This window comes from Felis catus, chromosome B2 (assembly GCF_018350175.1).
Source record: "Felis catus isolate Fca126 chromosome B2, F.catus_Fca126_mat1.0, whole genome shotgun sequence".
In the NCBI taxonomy this organism is placed as follows: Eukaryota; Metazoa; Chordata; class Mammalia; order Carnivora; family Felidae; genus Felis; species Felis catus.
In genome coordinates this window covers 78,185,389-78,207,651 of record NC_058372.1, presented here as the reverse complement: position 1 = coordinate 78,207,651, position 22,263 = coordinate 78,185,389, and the positions used below count along the sequence as shown (strand labels likewise).

Sequence of the window (22,263 nt, the reverse complement as noted above, 5' to 3'; positions counted from 1 at the left end):
AGGAAAGCTTCTCAGAGTAGAATGCTAAGTAATAAATGTACAAGAAATTATGGAATTAAGAAATTACCATTTGGCCATAACACTAGTGAGTGAAGGTGTTATAAGAAACAGTATTTACTTCGTCACAAAGTATCTCTCCACAAGATCTTTATAATTTACAAAGAGAAAATGGGTAACTATGTGGAGAAACCCAGCAGGCACTACCTTAAACAATCAAAATTAAATTACCAGTGATGGAGCAAATAGATATTGCGTGCCTCATGATACAATGCCCTGAGAAGACATCATTTCTGTGATATTTCTGACCAAAACAAAAAACAAATTTAATCATATGAACACCTTCACTAAACATAAACTGAGGGACATTCTGTTAAATAAAGGGACTATGCTCTTTAACTATGTCAAAGATATGAAAAAAAGAAAGATGGGGGAACTGTCCCAAATTAAAGGAAGCTAGAGATAGAACAGTTAAATATTATTTTACTATTAAAGTCATTAGGGTCGCCAGGTAGCTCAGTCAGTTAAGCGTCTGACTTCAGCTCAGGTCATGATCTCACAGTTCATGGGTTCTAGCCCTTCATTGGGCTCTGTGCTGGCAGTGCAGAGCCTGCTTGGGATTCTCTGCCTCTCTCTCTCTGCCCCTACCCCACTGCACTCTCTCAAAAATAAGTAAACTTTTAAAAAAGGACGTTAGTGGGCAAGTGGCAAAATTATCTAAGGTTTGTCAAATAACAGTACTGTGTCAATACTGATGTCTCAACTTTGATATTTTACGATTAGGTAACAGAATGTTATTGTTTCAAGCAATATGCACTAAAGAATCTAGGTAACAAAGGGACACCTTGTATAAAACTTCCTCTCACATAATTCAGAAAAAAAAAACGCACAAACACATACAGAGAAAGACTATAAAGTATACATGGTAGGGGCACCTCAGTGGCTCAGTCGGTCAAGTGTCAGACCCTTGATTTTGGCTCAGGTCATGATCTCATAGTTCTTGAGATTGAGCCCCATGTTGGGCTCTGCACTGACAGCATGGAGCCCGCTTGGGATTCTCTCTTTCCACCCCACTCTCACTTGTGTGCTCTCGCTCTCTCTCTCTCGCTCTCTCTCTCTCAAAAATAAATATGTAAACTTTTTTTTAAAAAAGCATACTTGGTAAAACGTTAGATTTAGAAATAAAAAATGAGAAAAACAAAAAACAAAATTGAAGACTACTGAAATGTCTAACAATGCTACTATATTCTTATCTTTGTCCTTGCTAATCAAAAACTGCTCAATTATTTCACTATTCTAAAAGACTCATAATTTGAAAATTAAAGATCAGGCAACATGTCTTCTAATCCTATCACTGCAAATCACTTTCTACGTATCTTTGGCAAATAAATCTTCCCTCAGCCTAAGATTTCTCATAATAGAAGATGAAATAATAGCTACAACTAAAATAAAGGTACACGAATGAAATGAAAATTAGCTGTATGTACCTGTATGTTTCCCTCACTGTTTGAGGGGAGACAGAAAAGAATGTTTCCTTAACACAATCACTCTGGCAGCCTGCCACTCTAAATACCATCAATCCTGAATGTCTGCAACAAATTTAGTTGCTGCAATCTTGTAAGGTGTTTGGCACTTCACATAACACATTTTGACAGTGATTAACAGATTGTATTCCAGAGTGTAGTTAGTTGCTTTCTAAAGGAAAGAAGTTAGATGCCTGCTCATTAGGTTTTCAAAATTCATTTTTGACAATGGTGACGAAAAGAAACATCATTCTTTCGTTTTTCTAAGGCAGTTTTAACTTACAACATTATATATTATAGCAGTAAGTATTTTCCTCATTTAATGCTCAGTTTTCTTGGAGACCATACCAAAGTATGCATTTCTCTGCCTTCTGTTCTCTTATCACAACCTGAAAGATGTGTGTTTACTTTGTTTCTGAAGAGATGTAAATGAAACCCATGGTTTTTTTGCCCCCAATATGTATCACACTCCTCACTAAAGCAAGTCTATGTTTCCTTGAAAAAGTTAAATATCCTAAATACATCAGAGATAAAAATTTCAAGTGAATTTCATTTAGAATTTGTGTGTGCATATATATGTGTGTGTGTGTTTGTGTGTATATGTATATATATGTGTGTACATATATACATATGTACATATGTATGCACACATGTGTACACATATACATGTGTGCGCGCATATGTGTACACACTTATACATGTGTGTACATGTATGTGTATACACATACACATATATTAGCATATATGTGTATATGTGTATAGGTAGTGTGCACATATGTATATGTGCATGTGTGTGCACATATGTGCACACATGTGTGTGAGCATGTATACGCATGTATATGTGTACATGTGTGTATATATACACGTATACACACACACACACGACAAAGAAAAGATTTGAGATTAAAACTAAGCTATTGTCTTCCAATGTTTCAGCAAGCCGGCCAGCCTACAAAGGTTTTTTTTCCATACAAATAATACCCATGTTTCAGGGGATGCGATCCCACTACTTCTACACCAAGGAAGGGAAAAAGGAAGAGAAAGATCCAAAGAGAATGGAGTCTCCACCATTTGACCTGGATTGCCAACATGAATTCTATCCAAATAGAATTCCCTAGGTAGAGAAACTCCCTACCACCTCAACTCCTGAGAGACTGGCCATTCATTTAAAACATGAGTCTGGAACCTTGCTGATCCATTTGGTCTGGTCAAATTTATTAGACAGAGATCATATTAATTGGCCCCTTTCAAGTCTCAAAGTTCTGACTCAAGAGACGAGTGACTCGACTTCAGGTTTCCAAGCTCACCAGAATCCCTGGAGCTACAACAGCCTCTACTCAAAATCCTAGGACCTAAATATTCTAATTTGTCTAATTCGGGCACTTGACTGAAGTTATGCTTACCCTACTCTGCTTAATTTAACTCTTACAAAATTCTAGGACACTGCTTCACACTAGACTGACTCTTGTTATTTTTTAAACAAGCTGACCTCCATTTGTCTAAACATACTGCATCTATTATTGTGTGTTCTTTATGTAGGTTCTGTGGTTTCTAGTTGTATATTGTCCAGAAAAAAGTAATCTTTAAGGTATATGGAGTCAACAGGCATTGAAAATGAAAATAGTTTTATGAGATTGCTCTCTTCTGACAATTTCTTCTAATCCCATGAGATTAAATACTTCATGTGATAAGGATGTCCGTGTTTACTTCTCTAGCCCAGACCTCTTTTCTGTGTTCCAGACTTACCAGTGCAACTGCTTATTCTCCATAGCTCACTTGGATGTCTCAGAGACACTAAAAACTAATTATACCTACCCAAAATTAAATTCTTGATATCCCCTTCCCTCAAATCTGCTTTTTTCCTGTCTCAGAAAAAAATAACTCTACCCAGCTTTTTATATTAAGAAACACGGATATGATTAACACCTCCCTCCCCTCACCTTGTAGCTGATCCTCATTATTCATGGGTTCTGTATGTACAAATCTACCTATTTGCTAAAGTGTATTTGTAACCTCAAAATCAATACTCTCAGCACTTTTACAATCATAGGCAGACATATACAGAGCTGCCAAAATTTTGAGTTGCCTAATACACACATTCCCAGTTGAGCTCAAAAAAAAACAATGCTCTGCCTTCTTGTTTCAGTTCTTGTACTGTAAACAAATGTAGTCTATTGAATGCCACATTTTCCACATGCTTGGGCTTTTTGGTGGTGATTTTGCTGTTTAAAATGGCCTCCAAGCATATTGTTCAATTCCAACACAGCTGTAATGTGCCTTAAAGGAGAAAACAGATGTTAGATAAGATTTCTTTAGGCATGAGTTACAGTGCTATTGGCTGTTGAGTTCAATGCTAACAAATCAACATATATTAAGTAAGGTGTCTTTAAAACAGAAACACATATAAAACAAGGTTATATATTGATCAGTTGATGAAAATATTGCAACCAGAGGCTCACAGGAACCTAACAGTTTTTCCTCTAGGAGCACTGGTTCAGTATTAACTAATTCAGTGTCCATGGTGACTTCAAAGAACTAATGTGAATAAAAATCAACCGTGGGGGTGCCTGGGTGGCTCAGTCGGTTAAGTATCCGACTTTGGCTCATGTCATAATCTCATGGTTCATGAGTTCGAACCCCACATCGGGCTCTCTGCTGTCAGCACAGAGCCTGCTTCAGACTCTCTCCCTCTCTCTCTGCCCCTCCCCCACTCATGTTCTCTCTCCCTCTCTCAAAAACAAACATAAAAAAGTAAAAAAAAAAGAATCACCTGTGTACAAAAACCCATCACCAAGTCCTATAGATATTCCTTACAGAACATAACTCAGATCCATTAACTTCTCTTTAACCTGTGTTGTCACAGTAGGCCATTATCTCTGGCCTGTAATAAACTTCCTTACTTCCAACTCTTGCACCCTTCAAATCCATTCTCCTCAAAGATCAGTGACTCTTTTTTTTTTTTCAACGTTTTTTATTTTATTTTTGGGACAGAGAGAGACAGAGCATGAACGGGGGAGGGGCAGGAGAGAGGGAGACACAGAATCGGAAACAGGCTCCAGGCTCCGAGCCATCAGCCCAGAGCCCGACGCGGGGCTCGAACTCCCAGACCGCGAGATCGTGACCTGGCTGAAGTCGGACGCTTAACCAACTGCGCCACCCAGGCGCCCCAAGATCAGTGACTCTTAAAACAAAATGGGTCGCCACTGGTTGGTCCCTGATTTAAACCATTCAATTATTGCCTAATGCACATCAGATAAAATCTAAAACTCCTCACAGGCCCATAGACTGAGTCTTGATATCCTGCAGACCTCTCCGGCTTCATCTTAGCACCACTCCCCTTCTCACAACACTCTAGACATAGTGATTTGCTGCTGTTGTTCCTTAAAAATCAAGAATTTTTCTGCCTCAGGTACTTCAAACACACTGTTATGTCTGCCTTCCCTCAGCTCTTTTCCTACACAACTTCTACTCAATCTTCAGGTCTAGTTTTAAATGTAACTTTCTCAGAGAGAAAGCCTTCCTACCCAAATGCAGACCCTCTATTATACTTATTTACAGCATCCTCTATTTACATTACACCCATTCATTTACATTTACATTCCACCAATGTATTAGTTATTTGCTTAATATCTGGTTCTCTACTAGGCTATAAGCTCCATGAGGACAGACCTATACCTTTGTAGTTTGCGACTATCCTTCTTACATCTGAAAGTGTTGAGCATATAACTTGATAAATGAATGAATAAATGAAGGAGTATGACTATATGTTTAAAATATTTGGAGGAAGTGAAACATTAGTTGCATGTGGCAGTCATATATTTCTCTGTAAGTGAACCTTAATTATAAAAGACACTAAAAATTTCAAGAAATTTCTTGAGTCTCTGCCCCCATCTCTACATACTATAAAATGATATGTACTTCTTCAACAATTAGCCAAGACTAAACATATTCTGAGCAAAGAGCGTTACTGTAGAAGGGCCAACGTGGTGAAGTAGGGGGATCCATACTTCTGCGTCTCTCAAAGAAGTGCGGAAGCCAGAGGACTTTGAACCCCAGAGTCTGGGAAGAAAAGAGACTGAATCTAACAGGAATAAAATGGGACAACTTGAGAAAAGATAGGTGGGTAATTGCCAACTGGGGGAGATAAAACAGGCTGCGTAGGCACAGACGGTAGGGATCTCCTTCGGCAGAGACAAAGGGAAGAGGAAGCAGTTAGGAAAGTGTAGGACTGTATCTGGACAGCAGAAAAGACCCCGAACTGGGAATGAGAGGGATCCCATCTCTAACTGCAGGGCTTTCTTCAGACTGGGGCTGGCTCCCTGTTTGTGCACCTGGGAAGGAGGGGAGCCAGCCCTGGGTTCGGTGGTAGTCCAGGGACGCAGTCGCAGTGGGAGAAAGCAGTCCCCTCCCTGGAGGGCTGCATGACAGTACAAAGCCTGCCTGTGTTCTCCACCCCCAGGCTCAGTGGCTAGGTGGAAGGCACTGTCCACAGTGGGAGAAAGCAGCTCTCTCCCTGGAGTGTGGTGGGACAGAACAAAGCCTGCCTGCGTCCGCCACCCTGGGGCTCAGGGGCGAGGTCAGTGGCACAGTCTGCAGCAGGAGAAAGCGGCCCCCTCCCTGGAGTGCTGTGGGAAAAGACAAAGCCTGACTGCGTCTGCCTTAGTCTGCCACCACCCTCCCCCCCAACCTGTGGGCTTGGCGGCGCAGTCCATGGTAGGAGAAGGCGGTCCTCCCTGAAGTGTGGTGGCACAGACAAAGCCAGCCAGGACCACATATCAGGCTGCACTGAGAGGTGCTTCCCCAGTGCCGGAGTGCATGGAGCAGGACTTTGAATCCTGGCCAAGCGCAGGGTCAGGGAAGTTGGCGGACCAAGAAGGGATGCCCCATCTGCACCCACAGCACAATGAGAATGACTCAAACAGAGTCCACCAGGTCCAGGTCCGTGGAGAAGAGACTACAGGATCGCCGTTTCCCGCCCCCCCCCCCCCACCAAGGTGGGGCCTGAGGGATGAGTCCTGGGGCCCATAGTGGAGGTGGGTCCAGACTACACCAAATCACGCCCCTTCACACCAGATAACTGTGTATCTACTGGAACTGGACAGGCCCTGCGGACAGCTTCTCCAGACCAGCGCTGCAGCACTACCTGGATTAACTCTAGGTCAATTCTGAATGTATACATATACTCTCCACCCCCCCCACCCCCCCACCCCCGCATTTCTCCTCCTTATCCTTGCCCTCCTCTAGGCTGGTTACTCTGGTTATTGGTTTGTCTAAACAGACATATTTAATCCTTTCTCTTGATACATGTTCTATACCTCCTTCTTTACATTCCTTTCTCTCTTTCTGGAATAATCAAACCATATAGTGTCTCTGTTGGGTAACTTTATCTTCGTTTTGTTTTCCCCACCTCCGTCTTTATTTCCCTTTCTCTCTCTGGATTAAGCCTTTTAGTCTCTCTGCCTAAACAACGTTATTCCCTCCCCCCCCCCCACCCCACCCCCGGCATTTCTCTCTTTGTATGTGCTCTTCCATCAGCACTGGCTCCACCCTCTTCTTTACTTATAGTCTGTGTTTTTGGTTTTTTGTTTTCAGTTTTTTGTGTTTGTTTGTTTTATTTCTTTGTGTGTTTCTATCTCCTGTTTGTCTGTCTGTATTCCTTCATAGGGCTACTCCAAGTAACAAATCAAAGCACACCTGGTGGAGGGTCCAATATATCACTATGAGCAGGGTAATAAAAAAACCAAAGTCACAACAACAGAGAGCAAGTAACAAACTCCAAAACAAAAAACAAAAAACACCTCCTGAAGGCCCAGGCCCTGGAAAGTATATGACCCCCCTTTGATATACAGGGCTCGCAATGCAGAGCACACAACAAGCTTTTATGCATAAGGGACAGAAAACTAGCTAAAATGATGACATAGAAGAATTCTCCTCAAAAGAGATTCCAGGAAGTAGCAACAGCTAACAAATTGATCAAAACCAATTTAAGCAATATAACTGAACAAGAATTTAGAATAATAGTTATAAACTTAATTGCTGGGCTTGCAAAAAGCATAGAGGACAGCAGAGAATCTATTGCTGCAGAGATCAAGGGACTAAAATATAGTCATGATGAGTTAAAAAATGCTATAAATTAGGTGCAAAACAAAATAGAGGCAGCCACAGCGAGGAATGAAGAGGCAGAGGGGAGAATAGGTGAATTAGAAGGTATAAATATGGAAAAAGAGGAAGCTGAGAAAAAGAGAGATAAAAAAATCTAGGAGTACGAGGGGAGAATTAGAGAACAAGGTGATGCAATTAAAACAGAACAACGTCCAAATCATGGGAATTCCAGAAGAAACAGAGAGAGAGAAAGGGGCTGAAGGTGTACTTGAACAAATCATAGCTGAGAACTTCCCCAATCTGGGGAAGGAAACGGGCACTGAAATCCAAGAAGCACAGAGAACTCCTTTCAGACATAACTTGAATCGATCTTCTGTACAACATAGTGAAACTGGCAAAATACAAGGATAAAGAGAGAATTCTGAAAGCAGCTAGGGATAAACAGGCCTTAACATACAAAGGTAGACACATAAGGGTAGTAGCAGACCTATCTACTGAAACTTGGCATGCCAGAAAGGAATGGCAGGAAATCTTCAACGTGATGAACAGGAAAAATATGCAGCCGAGAATCCTTTATCCAGCAAGCCTGTCACTGAGAATAGGAGAGATAAAGATTTTCCAAAACAAACAAAAACTGAAGGAATTCATCACCACTAAACCAGCCCTACAAGAGATCCTAAGGGGGATTCTGTGAGTAAAATGTTGCAAGGACCACAAAGTACCAGAGACATCACTACAAGCATGAAATCTACAGATAACACAACAACTCTAAACCCATATCTTTTAATAACAACACTGAATGTAAATGGACTAAGTGCTCCAATCAAAAGACACAGGGTATCAGAATGGATAAAAAAAACAAGACCCATCTATCTGCTGTCTAAAGAGACTCATTTTAGACCCAAGGACACCTTCAGATTGAAAGTGAGGGCATGGAGAACTACCTATCATGCAACTGGAAGTCAAAAGCTGGAGGAGCCATACTTACATCACACAAACTAGACTTTAAATTAAAGGCCATAACAAGAGATGAAGAAGGGCATTATATAATAATTACAGGGTCTACCCATCAGGAAGAGCTAACAATTATAAATGCCTATGCACCAAATTCAAGAGCACCCGACTGTATAAAACAATTAATCACAAACATAAGCAACCTTATTGATAAGAATGTGGTAATTGCAGGGGACTTTAATACTCCACTGACAACAATGGATAGATCATCTAGACAAAGAATCAGTAAAGAAACAATGGCCCTGAATGATCCACTGGACCAGATGGACTTGACAGATATATTTAGAACTCTGCATCCCAAAGCTATACTTTCTTCTCGAGTGCACGTGGAACATCCTCCAAGATAGATCACATACTGGGTCACAAAACAGCCCTCAACAGATATAAAAGAATTGAGATCATACCATGCACACTTTCAGATCTCAATGCTATGAAACTTGAAGTTAACCACAGGAATAAGTCTAGAAAACCTCCAAAAGCATGGAGGTTAAAGAACACCCTACTAAAAACAAATGGGTCAACCAGGCCATTACATAAGAAATTTAAAAATATATGGAAACAGGGGCGCCTGGGTGGCTCAGTCGGTTAAGCGTCCACCTTCGGCTCAGGTCATGATCTCACGGTCCGTGAGTTCGAGCCCCGCATCGGGCTCTGGGCTGATGGCCCAGAGCCTGGAGCCTGCTTCCAATTCTGTGTCTCCCTCTCTCTCTGCCCCTCCCCCGTTCATGCTCTGTCTCTCTCTGTCTCAAAAATAAATAAACGTTAAATATATATATATATATATATATATATATATATATATATATGGAAACAAATGAAAATGAAAATACAACAATCCAAACGCTTTGGGATGCAGCAAAGGCAGTCCTAAGAGGAAAATACATTGCAATCCAGGACTATCTCAAGAAACAAGAAAAATCCCCAATACGAAATCTAATAGCACACCTAAAGGAACTCAAAGCAGAACAGGAAAGACACCCCAAACCCAGAAGAAGAAGAGAAATAATAAAGACCAGAGCAGAAAGAAACAATATAGAATCAAAAAAAACCCAACAACAACAGTAGAAACAGATCAATGAAACCAACAGTTGGTTTTTGAAAAAATAAACAAATCGATAAACCTCTAGCCAGGCTTCTCAAAAAGAAAAGAGAGAGGACCCAAATAGATAAAAGCACAAATGAAAATGGATTTATTACAACCAATCCCTCAGAAATACAAGCAATTAGCAGGGAATACTATGAAAAATTATTAACACCCACACACTACCAAAACTCAAAAGGGAAGAAACAAAACATTTGAACAGACCCATAACTAACTAGTGAAGAAATCAAATCAGGTATCAAAAATCTCCCAGCAAATAAGAGTCTGGACCAGATGGCTTCCCTGAGGAATTCTAGCAGACATTTAAAGCAGAGTTAATACCTATCCTTCTCAAGCTACTCCAAAAAAACAGAACGGGAAGGAAAACTTCCAGACTCATCTGTGAAGCCGGCATTACTTTGATTCCCAAACCAGACAGAGATTCAGCAAAAAAAGACAACTACAGGCCAATATCCCTGTTGAATATAGATGCAAAAATTCTCAACCAGATACTAGCAAATCTAATTCAACAGCATATAAAAAACAATTATTCACCATGATCAAGTGGGATTCTTTCCTGAGCTGCAGGGCTGGTTCAATATTCGCAAATCAATCAGTGTGATACATCACATTCATAAAAGAAAAATAACAACCATATGATCCTGTCAATAGATGCAGAAAAAGCATTTGACAAAGTATAGCATCCTGTCTTAATAAAAGCCCTCAAGAAAGTCGGGATAGAAGGAACATACTTAAACATCATAAAAGCCATTTATGAAAAGCCCACAGCTAATATCATCCTCAATGAGGAAAAACTGAGAGTTTTCCCCCTGAGATCAGGAACACAACAGGGATGTCCTCTCTCACCACTGTTGTTTAAAAAATTTTTTTTTCAACGTTTATTTATTTTTGGGACAGAGAGAGACAGAGCATGAACGGGGGAGGGGCAGAGAGAGAGGGAGACACAGAATTGGAAACAGGCTCCAGGCTCTGAGCCATCAGCCCAGAGCCTGACGCGGGGCTCGAACTCACGGACCGCAAGATCGTGACCTGGCTGAAGTCGGACGCTTAACCGACTGCGCCACCCAGGCGCCCCTCACCACTGTTGTTTAGCATAGTGTTGGAAGTCCTAGCATCAGCAATCAGACAACAAAATGAAATAAAAGGCATCAAAATTGCCAAAGATGAAGTCAAACTTTCACTTTTCACAAACGACATGACATTCTACATGGAAAACCTGACAGACTCCACCAAACGTCTGCGAGAACTGATACATGAATTCAGCAAAGCCACAGGATACAAAATTAATGTACAGAAATCGATTGGATTTTTATACACCAATAATGAAGCAACAGAAAGACAAATAAAGAAATTGATCCCATTCACATTTGCACCAAGAACCATAAAATACCTAGGAATAAACCTAACCAAAATATAAAAGATCTGTATGCCAAATGCTCTAGAAAGCTTATGAAGGAAACTGAAGAAGACACAAAGAAATGGAAAAACATTCCAGGCTCATGGATTGGAAGAATAAATATTGTTAAAATGTCACTACTACACAAAGCAATCTACACATTCGGTGCAATCCCAATCAAAATTGCACCAGCATTCTTCCCAAAGCTAGAACAAGCAATCCTAAAATTTGTATGGAACCACAAAAGATCCTGAATAGTCAAAGTAATACTGAAGAAGAAAACCAAAGCGGGAGGCATCACAATCCCAGACTTCAGCCTGTACTGCAAAGCTGTAATCACCAAGACAGTACGGTATAGGCACAAAAACCGGCACATAGACCAATGGAATAGAACAGAGACCCCAGAACTGGACCCACAAATGTATGGCCAACTAATCTTTGGCAAAGCAGGAAAGAGTATCCAGTAGAAAAAAGACAGTCTCTTTAACAAATGGTGCTGGGAGAACTGGACAGCAACATCAGAAGAATGAAACTAGACCACTTTCTTACACCATTCACAAAAATAAACTCAAAATGGATGAAGGACCTGAATGTCAGACAGGAAACCATCAAAACCCTACAGGAGAAAGCAGGAAAAACCTCTTTGACCTCAGTCACAGCAATTTCTTACCTGACACATCTTCAAAGGCAAGGGAATTAAAAACTATTGGGACCTCATCAAGATAAAAAGCTTCTGCATTGCAAAGGAAACAATCAACAAAACTAAAAGGCAACCGACAGAATGGGAAAAGAGACTTGCAAATGACATATCAGACAAAGGGCTAGTATCCAAAATCTATAAAGAACTCACCAAACTCCACACCTGAAAAACAAATAATCAGTGAAGACATGGACAGAACACATGAATAAATACTTCTCTAAAGAAGACATCCAGATGGCCAATAGTCACATGAAAAGATGCTCAACGTCACTCCTCGTCAGGGAAATACAAATCAAAACCACACTGAGATACCACCTTACACTGGTCAGAGTGGCTACAATGAACAAATCAGGAGTTACAGATGCTGGAGAATATGTGGAGAAACAAAAACCCTCTTGCACTGTTGGTGGGAATGCAAACTGGTGCAGCCGCTCTGGAAAACAGTGTGCAGGTTCCTCAAAAAATTAAAAATAGATCTACCCTATGACCCAGCAATAGCAATGCTAGGAATTTACCCAAGGGATACAGGAGTGCTGATGCATAGGGGCACTTGTACCCCAATGTTCATAGCAGCACTTTCAACAGTAGCAAAATTATGGGAAGAACCTAAATGTCCATCAACTGACAAATGGATAAAGAAGCTGTGGTTTATGTATACAATGGAATACTACTTGGCAATGAGAAAGAATGGAATCTGGCCATTTGCAGCAATGTGGATGAAACTGGAGGATATTATGCTAAGTGAAATAAGTCAGTCAGAGAGAGATCCATATATTTTCACTCCTATGTGGATCCTGAGAAACTTAACAGAAGACCACAGGGGAAAGGAAGGGGGGAAAAAAGAGAGAGGGAGGGAGGGACAAACCATAAGAGATTTTTAAATACTGAGGACAAACTGAGGGTTGATGCGGGGTGGGGGAGAGGGGAAAGTGGGTGATGGGCATTGAGTAGGGCATTTGTTGGGATGAGCACTGGGTTTTGTATGGAAACCAATTTGACAATAAATTATATTTAATATAAAAAAAAGCATTACTGTAGAGACAATACTAAATGAACAGCCAAACTTGTGTGTAAAGTTCAGACCAAATTGAAGTTTTGAAGTATTTATATAAACTCTATAAAGTTATTGCATTTTATCATAGGGTAAAGACTGGGAAAGAGGAAGAAGCTTTTACTTCTTTTAATAATTTTTTTTACATTTAAACAGTAGTTCCAGGTTTCTTTCCTTTTCCTGTCATTCTCCCAAATTTTCAAGTCAGAATTTGTAACATGTCTAATTTTTACATTAACTTTATTTTCATAATATGAGAGAAATTTTATCAGGATTTAATTTTTTCTCACTTTTTCTTCTCTGAAGATTCTTCAAGTTACAAACTTTTAATTATTTCTAATATAATTCTTTCACATTCTCCCAATGTCCTGAAGTTTTTATCCTTTCTCCCAAATGATAAAATATTGCTTCTACTTTGGAAACAAAACCTAATCTCTTCCCACAAATATTTTCTGATATTCTAAGTTTCTCCATCACAGTAAAATAAAACACTAATATCCAACTTGTGTTTTTTGATAAACTACATAACATCCCATTTGCCTTTGATCTACCTTTTTTTTAAGTTATCAATTTTAATATATATACAAATAAATGACAGCGTGAAGAGTATCCAGAAAATCTTTTACTTCTTTGCAAATTTCACATCATTCAATCAAAAAGACAAATATAAAGTTATTGGGTTTTTCATTTGCTGCAACTCTTAACACTTCAATTCATTCTTAGTGACCTGGAGTCTGTATTTTATTCATCTTTTTCATATTCCAAACTGTTCCAGGTGAATTGATAAAAGCCAGTTGTCCTTTCAAGGTCTAGAACCAACTTTCAACATTTTCACTGGATATCTTTCCCAAATAGCTATGTTTTAGTTTCATTATCAAGTGTCTAACCACATATTGCTGAACAAGCTAAAGAAGCAATCACAGTACCTTTCATTTCACTTTGGAATTATCAGTCTGTGACTTCCTCAGTTGAAATAATTCTTCTTTATCTCTCACTTTTTTACCATTCTAAGAAATTAACATTTTTACAGATGCTCTCTTAAAAGTAATTTCTTTGTTCCAAGAAATAAAATATTTTCTTGTTATGAATAGCAGGTATTTCATTTCTATCAATGTGTTCTGAATAAGCACATGAAAATTTGCAAACATATTTTTCCACAAAAATTACATTCACTTAAAAACCCAGTAATTTCAAATGGATTTAGTTTCACATTCTATATATTTTTTTGCCAGTGCTTTTCCACTTAGAAACTGTGTGCTTTAAATGATTCTCTTTCACTGCCAAATTCTTGTTATCCATATAATGTCAAATGCCAACTACCAAAACTATGCATGTCATAATTCTTTTTCTAGGTTATCCCTGGTCTTGAATACTCTGCAAGTATAGGTTCATAAAAGAGCCTCTCTTGTGAGACTTTACATTATGCTAGTGATAGACACAGCAACTAATTATTGATGACGATGTTGAGCAAGTACAGAATTTGGCTTTCCAAACTGTTGTTATTTCAACACCATTATTTGACTTGTCTGGTGAATTCTTAGAAATTTTTGTACTTTGGGGTGCCTGAGTGACTCAGTCAGTTAAGTGTCTGACTTCAGCTCGGGTCATCATCTCACGATGGACTCTGTTCTGACAGGTCGGAGCCTGGAGCCTGCTTCAGATTCTGTCTCTCTCTCTTCTCTCTCTCTTTCTGTCCCTTCCCCGTTTGCTTGCTCACTCTCTCTCTCTCTAAACATTTTTTTTAAAATGTTTAAGAAATTTTTGTGCTGTTATGTATGTAATTTCAAAGAAAATAAAAAAGCTTCCACAAAACAAACTACAACTGACCATACCCATAACATTGAAGAGCTGAAGAATAAGAAAATACTACACACCAAGCAATACAAAGCTGGAAAAGCATCAAAATAAAACAAAGTCTATACAGGTGGGTTAGCACAAAATAGCTCAGTGGCTGAGTTACACCAAACCCTCACTGCTTTTTTTGCACACTGGTTTTTAAAAATTCCTAACAGTTACAAAACAACTGAATCATGATTTGACCTTATAGTTCAAAATGGCTGATGTCATGCTTGACAGTCCTATTTCATTCTTGAGCCACAATTGATTCTCCCCATGGAATTTGGGGAATAAAAAGAAGAGATGGGTTGCCTTATAACCTTCTTCTTCCAATACCCCTACATTTATCTTGAAAGAAGACAAGCCTTAAGATTTTATTAAACTCTTGGGTTGCTGTGTATAAGTTGCTGCGGAGTTTTAGACACAGGTTTTTGCATTTGGAACATTGCCTTTTAAAGGTACAACCAGGCCTCTTATTTATCTGACATTTTCCAGAATGAAGAATCCCCTAAACGAAGCCAAATCTCCATAAAAATAAACCTTGTTAAGTACAAAACTGTGAAAGGTCTGAGATTTTACCCTACTCACAACCTAACAAGTTAAGCTCCCACAGTATCTCAGCCCACAAAATAGGATCTTAAACTCAAATATATTAAAGCTTGCCACCATGTGGCCTCAAGTTAATTTTCTGTTCTTTTCTCCCTCCCCAAATCATATCTAGAGTATTTTTTTTCACATGATTATTTGTAATCATGTGTGTGTTTACTGGTTTATTTTCTCTCTCTTCCACTAAGCCTAAGCTCCAAGCAAGGAGAAACCATATCTATTTCATTTATACTTGTATATCCAACACTTTTTATAAAACCATAACACAGAAATCAATAAATATCTGTTAAGTGAAATTTAAAAGTATTTATATGAAATTTGTTTCTACCTAAAAGCTTACACACATGCTATTCCTCACTGGTGCCCCACTCTCACCAACTCACACCTTGAAACCTGTATGAAATCTCACCTGCCACATGACCCAAAAGGGCCACATCTCATAAATCTTTCCCCAATGCAATTTCCTACCAGATTTTACTTAATTCTCACAACCCTGTATTATTTTCTGCAATTAAAAAATAAAGAAACTAAAACTTAGAGAGGTTAAGAGATGTGTGCAAAGTCATAATCCCAGTGAGTCTAGGTTTAAAGTTATGTGTCACTCCAAAGCCCCTATTCCTAACCCTCTCTTATGCTGCATCCTTAGCTAAAAACGATTCTCATACGATGATACTGATTCAAATCAAAGCCCAGTGCTGCCACATATTAACAGTGTAATATTGAGGAACCTCAGATGCTATGTAGGTAAAATAGGGGTACAGTACTTACCTAAAAAATGTATACAGATTAGATGATTTATATGAAGAGCACTTAACACAGGAAACACAAGAAACATTAACTATTACTATCATTATATGCCTCTAAAACAGATGACAGTAATTTTTTCCGTGAAGGCCAAGTGGTAAATAGTTTAGGCTTTGCGAGCCACAGTCTCTGCTACAACAAAGAGGCAGCAAACTAGATTTGGCCCAAGGATCAAAATTTGCCAACCCCTGGTTTAGAGCAGGGTCTTTCGACCTGCACTGCTGATATTTGGGGCTGGACGATACTGTTGTGGAGGGCTGTGCTATGCACTGTAGGAGGTCTAGCAGCATCCTTGGCCCCCACCCAGCAGATGCCAGTAGCATCACCCAAGTGGGCCCAACCAAAAAAAGATCTCCTGCAGAGCAAAACTGCCCCAGGTTGAGAAACACTACTCGTGAAAATTAATAATTTAACACACTAAAAAGTATTTATACTCACTTAGCTAAAATTCCCACACTTAGCAATAACTTTATAACTTCTGTGATACACACGGCTGTGGTTGAAAAGTAGAGTTCTCTGTCTGATGTCCTTGTGTATCTTAAAGCTATTGTATAAGCTGCAGCCACCAGGGTCATCACTGCCAAGCAGTATAACTTGAATAATAAACTGACATTTTCTGGAAAATACGTACAACAAAGATATTATTTAGTAGACAATATTATGTTTATAAAAGTCAATGTTATAACTCAAAATGCTTTCCAATTTCAAGCACAAAATACTTTTTAAAACCCATGACGTTTGAACATTTATTTCAAAACAATACATTTCAATTACATGAACACAAACATACATACATACACAAAACACAGCTGACTTTAAATATTAACCACTTAGGCAAGGATTTTGTTCCTGCAAGATTATGCAGCACACTGACACAGTTTCGGATATCCTAAATTAAATATTTAATATAGCAATATAATGTTAGTGTTCTACATTTTTAGTGGGCATATAAGACTTATGCCTAAGACACAACAAATATTTATTGGCAATAAGCCTAAATCTGTACATTGTTGGAACTATTTCAGATGATTTGAGTTCTGTAATTGTGAAGTTTTGCTCATCATTAATCTTGCTGTCCCTATTCTATGTCATCAGAACAATTTTACTTTTTCCCCTTATTTCCTGTGTTACTACAAAAAGACTCTTAAGGTTGGACTTGTTTGAAAAGGGAGAATACATATAAGAGAATGATATGCACTTACAGACAATGCCCTGGGCAGGGCTTGAATGGTAAACGTGGGTTCCCCAACCAGGAAAATAAGTTAGCACCCATGCAGAAAGATATGCTTTAAGTATTTGTTTAACATTTACTCAGAGGTGAAGCCAAATGCTCTTTGGGAGAAGGGTGGATTAGGAATCTGGGAGTCATCCAACCTGTCCTAGCTACTGCTCTGAGGTCCAGAAATTCAACTCTGCTCCTAACGTACACATCCCACTCAGCAAAACAAAGTGCTTCGGGGTTAATCAGAATCACTCATGAAATGGCAATTAGTCATCAAACATTATTACCCTAATTGCCATCCCTGAGGGAAAAGCGGTGGGGCTCACCCTCCACCCAAATTATCAAGTGTTCCTTCTAACCACACACAACATTCTCCAGGGAAGGAACTCTTAACTACTGCTTTCTCCATCTCGTTACGTTTCAGCGCTGTTCTAATGCCCCAGTGATGTTTTCAGTGGCTGTCACATGGACCAGCCGCAGCTTGGGCTCCGCGCCGGAGCCTGCCCTTAAGCCTCTGAGCATCCGTAGGGCAGAAGGCGCAGAAGAGACCGCAGCTGCGACGACCCCACCGGAACGGAGCACAGTCCTGCTTCCCACGGGGTGATGCGGGTCCAGCCCGGGACCTGCGTTCCGGCCCCTCTCCGGGTCCGCCGCAGCCCGGGCCTGTCCGAATTCGGTTCCCACCCACTGCAAGCTCGTCGAAGCAGGCACAGTCTCCGGCCGCCGAACGGCCCCGCGCGGAATCCGCCTCTGGGAAGGCAGCCGCAGTAGGAGGCTGGCTGCCCGGCGCTGCCCTGACAGGCGGCGGCGCGAGCTCGCGCCAGGGAGCGGCTCCAAACAAACTCCGGACGCCCGACGCCTCAGCCTTGCCCCGAAGCCCCGCGGGCGCGGACAGAAGCTGACACTCCCGCGCCACCGCCCCCCGCAGGTTCCCCCGTTCCAGCGGCCCCCGGCCTCACCTCTTGGGGCAGCCATGGTTCCCCGACAGCCCCGCGCGGAACTGACGCACGCCCCCTCCAAGCGCCCTCCTCGGGACACCGGAGACCGCCTCCTGTGGTCATAGAGACGAAAACCGCTCGGCCTAGAGCGCCTCGTCAGCCGACCATCCGCCAACTTCCTGCCCAGCCTGGAGCCAAGATTAGGCTCCGCAATCCGAGCTACCTCCGAAAATGGAAAGACCCGGATGGAAAGAGGCCTTTACGGCTGAGTCCTTGCTGACAAGTGCGTAAAACTCGAGTCGAAGACGTCGTTCTGTAAACTACACCTCCCGGCCGGCTAAGGAAGCGGAGTCAAGGGAGCAGAGCGTTGCGTTCTGGGAATTGTAGTCCTCACCAAGGTGATTTGGTAGCAAATGAAGACGGGGTCAGACTTAATGATTCGTGCCTGTCAAAAGCTGTTGTAGAAACCCTCAGAACCTGTAAAGTAACAGAAACTACTTTCCATAACTTTTGTAACTTCCACCTCGCTCATTACCTTGCATTGTTACCTCTTCATATGACTTATGTATTTTTCAGAAGTTTTGTGCCTGTGTCCTTATTGTCAGCGTTGTCATTGATTATATTTACTTGACCGGACATTCTAACTACATGATCTTCTCACAACAAAAGGGCCTCAAAAATATTAGACGTGTCAACAGGCATTTACTTCAGCCGCTATAATCTTCACTTTCACTAGAGGATATTTATTAGCATAAACTATGTTAGAAAAATTCATTGGCAAAATGAAAGGCTTTCCAGATAACGTGGATTGGTTAAAAATACTATGAAGGCACCTCAGCCCTTACAGGAATAGCGGTACAAGAATCTGTGATGCCCAGCCGCCTACATCTCCTGTAGCACCATCTTTCCCTAAAATGACTTTTTAGAGATTTGAGTGATTGTTCTATGTGTTACCATTAGATAGACATTTACATAGATAGTCTATTAACAGTATTGGGAAATTTTGCATGCCTTATTAGCATCACGTTACTATCTGAAGGAGCTTTGTGGAGTCAGACATTTGATTAATCTCATTTTCGAACACTGTTGGACCTTCCCTTTACCGGTTGTATGTGTGCTCACTGGTGCTAATCACCTCTTCCTGTAATTGGTAACGGTTCCCTAGTGTATGTTCTTAACATACTCAAAAAAAAAAAAAAAAACCCTCATATGTGGACTTAAAATTAATTTTAAAAACATGATACATTCCTAATTTTTTTTACAACTATGGATTTGTACAGTTTATCTCTTCCCATTTTGGATATCATTATAGTCTCAATTCTGTTAACTATAATTATCCTCCTTTTGATGCTCAAATTACCCCAGTGTGGCCCCTGTGAGCCTACTCCTTTCTTTACACCTGCACAAGATTTTTTGAAGCATTCTTTATTTCTGGCAACAAGGGTTTCCAGCCAATCTTGATTTTTTTCTTGTCATAGGTAATGCAATCAACTACACTTCAAGGAACCGTGGTTCCTTCTGGTAGAGAATAGTATCTCACACACACACAGACATACACACAGGCAAACGCCCACACACACATGCGCACTACTTAGGGTGGTGAGTAAAATGCTGTTGGACTGTTTTTGTGGCATTTCTGGTTCACATAACTTATGCTGCTGAACCCTACTTTTCTTAATAAATTTTAATTGCCCGAAAGACTTCCTACTCCATTGGAATGAACCTTGACTAGACTTTGATGCCTCTTGTCCTAACCTGTCCAGCCCAAGACCAGCAGGGACAAACCTGTATTCAGACAGAGCAGGATTATTGATCCATACCAGTGAGGGAAACTGCACAACAGAGGAATTGTGTGGGATGTCTCTGGAAATACAGAAAGAGTTATAAAATCTGGGACAAGGATGTGGACTTAAATGAAATTTAAAGGAAGTAGTGTTTTGATACATTCAAAGCAGGGCTGTTTATAAAGAAGTTCACATCAGATATGGACTAAAGCATAGTCTCAGGATCCTGTTTCTTGAAAACAGCAAAGTTACTGGATGTGGACTGTTGTATTCAGGAGCCTCTAAAATGAAGACTTTCCTCTTAGGTTGGAAATTGAAGCTGCTTCTTTGTGTCAAAGTGACTTAAATCCTTCAAGCAAAAGCAGGCTGTTTAATTCTTACTGATAAAATGTCAACAGCAAGGTTCTAACAGTATATGATCTTAGAGAACAAAATTTTTCACTGAGTTAGAGAGCAGACACGCAAAACAGGGGATGGTTATTATATTCTACTGCAGCATGCCCTTCAGAAAAAATATTATTTCCCATTAACTTTCTAGCTTGAGTTTCTGTTCATTATCTCAGCCCAATGAATGGCCAAGCAGATATTTACATTCTTTACATCTGAGCTAAATTTTACTTTCTCATTTTGAATCATCCTAAGTCTTAGAGGAAAACCTGTTGACTTAATGTGCTTCTTTTATGTATACTAGTGTCCTATACAACCCTGATTAGTGCAAGAAGCAGTGATCTTCAACATGTGAACCACAGAGTCATTTGCCTGATAATGTGCTAACCTGTGTCTCAAACAGCTATTGGCTATTACCAGTTGAAACCATAATGATATTCCTGATTGTCACTATCAAGCTGCAGTATTGCCTTGAAATCCTGCTCACTTCTATCTCAGCTCAGGCATGAGAGTGACCCTAGTCTCAATGAATTATATAAAAGGAAGCCCATTACTATATCCATTGGTAATAAAGTAAAAGTGTAGGCTGTGCAGTAAGCAATACCAAAAGGCTTAAGGAAGTTACAGTTAAATTCAAGTATGTAGCTACACAATAGGTTATTAAAAGTGGTGAAGTTTCAAGTATAGTAAATCATTAACTATAAAGAACAGTTAGACAAATGCAGATATCTAAACATAATTGCTTCCATGACAATTTAAGCAAACTGTTCATTCTGCTATTAAGAAAATTAGAAGCACCTAGGTGGCTCAGTTGGTTAAGCCTCTGACTCCCAGTTTCAGCTCAGGTCATGATCTCAAGGTTGTAAGATCAAGCGTGGTACTGGGCCCTGGAGGTGAAGCCTGCTTGGGATTCCCTCTCTCTCTGCCCCTCTACTGCGAGCTCCCTCTCTCTCTCTCTCTCTCTTTCAAAATAAATAAATAAACATTTAAAAATAAAGAAAATTATATTTGCTAGGTAATTATTTTAAAACAATTCTTTTCTATGGTGTAATATTACTAAAGACAAGTTAAAAGAATTGTTGCATTTTATAATTGAGAAAATAATGAAAATACAAGGAGACAATGAAAAATTCAGTGTCTGGACTTGTGTAATAATCATCAATATCTAAACATTTATTTGAGCTTAACTCTCCCTTGCCTCTGCTTCCTTTTTTAGTTACCATAATCTCATTTTTCTTTTCATGCCAAACAGTACTGATTTGTAGTCTGTACTTATTTCTACCATTTTCTGCTTGCTGCAGTCCTGTTTCTACGCAAGCCAACTCTATTAAAACAGAGCTTAGCAGATGCCGACTCCATTGACCTTTTCTCATTTCTCATCCTCTTCTGTTTATTCATCAGACATTGAGTGAAAGCCATAATGCGCCAAGCATTATTCTGGGCACTAACTGAGAGCTTGAAAATAGAAAGTGGACAAAATAAGGGCGGGAGTGCAGTAGAATGAGACACTAGAGATTCTTTCCTCTCATGGCTAACATTAACAAATCGCTTATCATGTGAATGCTTTGCGTGGGTTAACTCCTTTAATCCTCTTAACAACCCAGTGAATTAGAAGCTATTATTACCCCAATTTTTATGATGAAGAAACTGCAGCAGAGAAATATTAAGTAACACAGCTAGTAAGTAGTGGACCTTCACTTTACTTCCTTGACCACAGAGACTCCTTTCTTTTTCTACTCCTCTGACTGCTCCTTGGTCTCATGTTGTCTCTTCCTCCTCATTCCATCCCCCTCCCTTGGGG

At 40.0% G+C, this 22,263-nt stretch overlaps 2 protein-coding genes across 3 annotated transcripts in view; one reads left to right on the top strand and one right to left on the bottom strand.

The window, feature by feature from the left end:
• Nucleotides 1–4,510, top strand: part of RARS2 (arginyl-tRNA synthetase 2, mitochondrial) — a 90,734-nt gene extending 86,224 nt beyond the window's left edge. Inside the window, exon 23 of the transcript XR_006597988.1 lies at nt 2,457–4,510. The gene's annotated coding sequence lies outside the window, so the exon portion shown is untranslated. The remainder of the gene's footprint in view (nt 1–2,456) is intronic.
• SLC35A1 (solute carrier family 35 member A1) overlaps nt 1–20,794 on the bottom strand; it is a 36,304-nt gene extending 15,510 nt beyond the window's left edge. Inside the window, exons 1-2 of one of the 2 annotated variants that reach the window (XM_011282468.4) lie at nt 18,313–19,176; nt 16,570–16,747 (exon numbers count right to left, since the gene is read on the bottom strand). In XM_011282468.4, the coding sequence (XP_011280770.1) occupies nt 16,570–16,747; nt 18,313–18,328 (194 nt within the window). In that variant the 5' untranslated portion in view covers nt 18,329–19,176. Of the gene's footprint in view, nt 1–16,569; nt 16,748–18,312 lie in introns of both variants that reach the window. The other variant, XR_006597994.1, reaches the window with a different exon arrangement.
• Between the last annotated feature and the right edge of the window lie 1,469 nt (nt 20,795–22,263).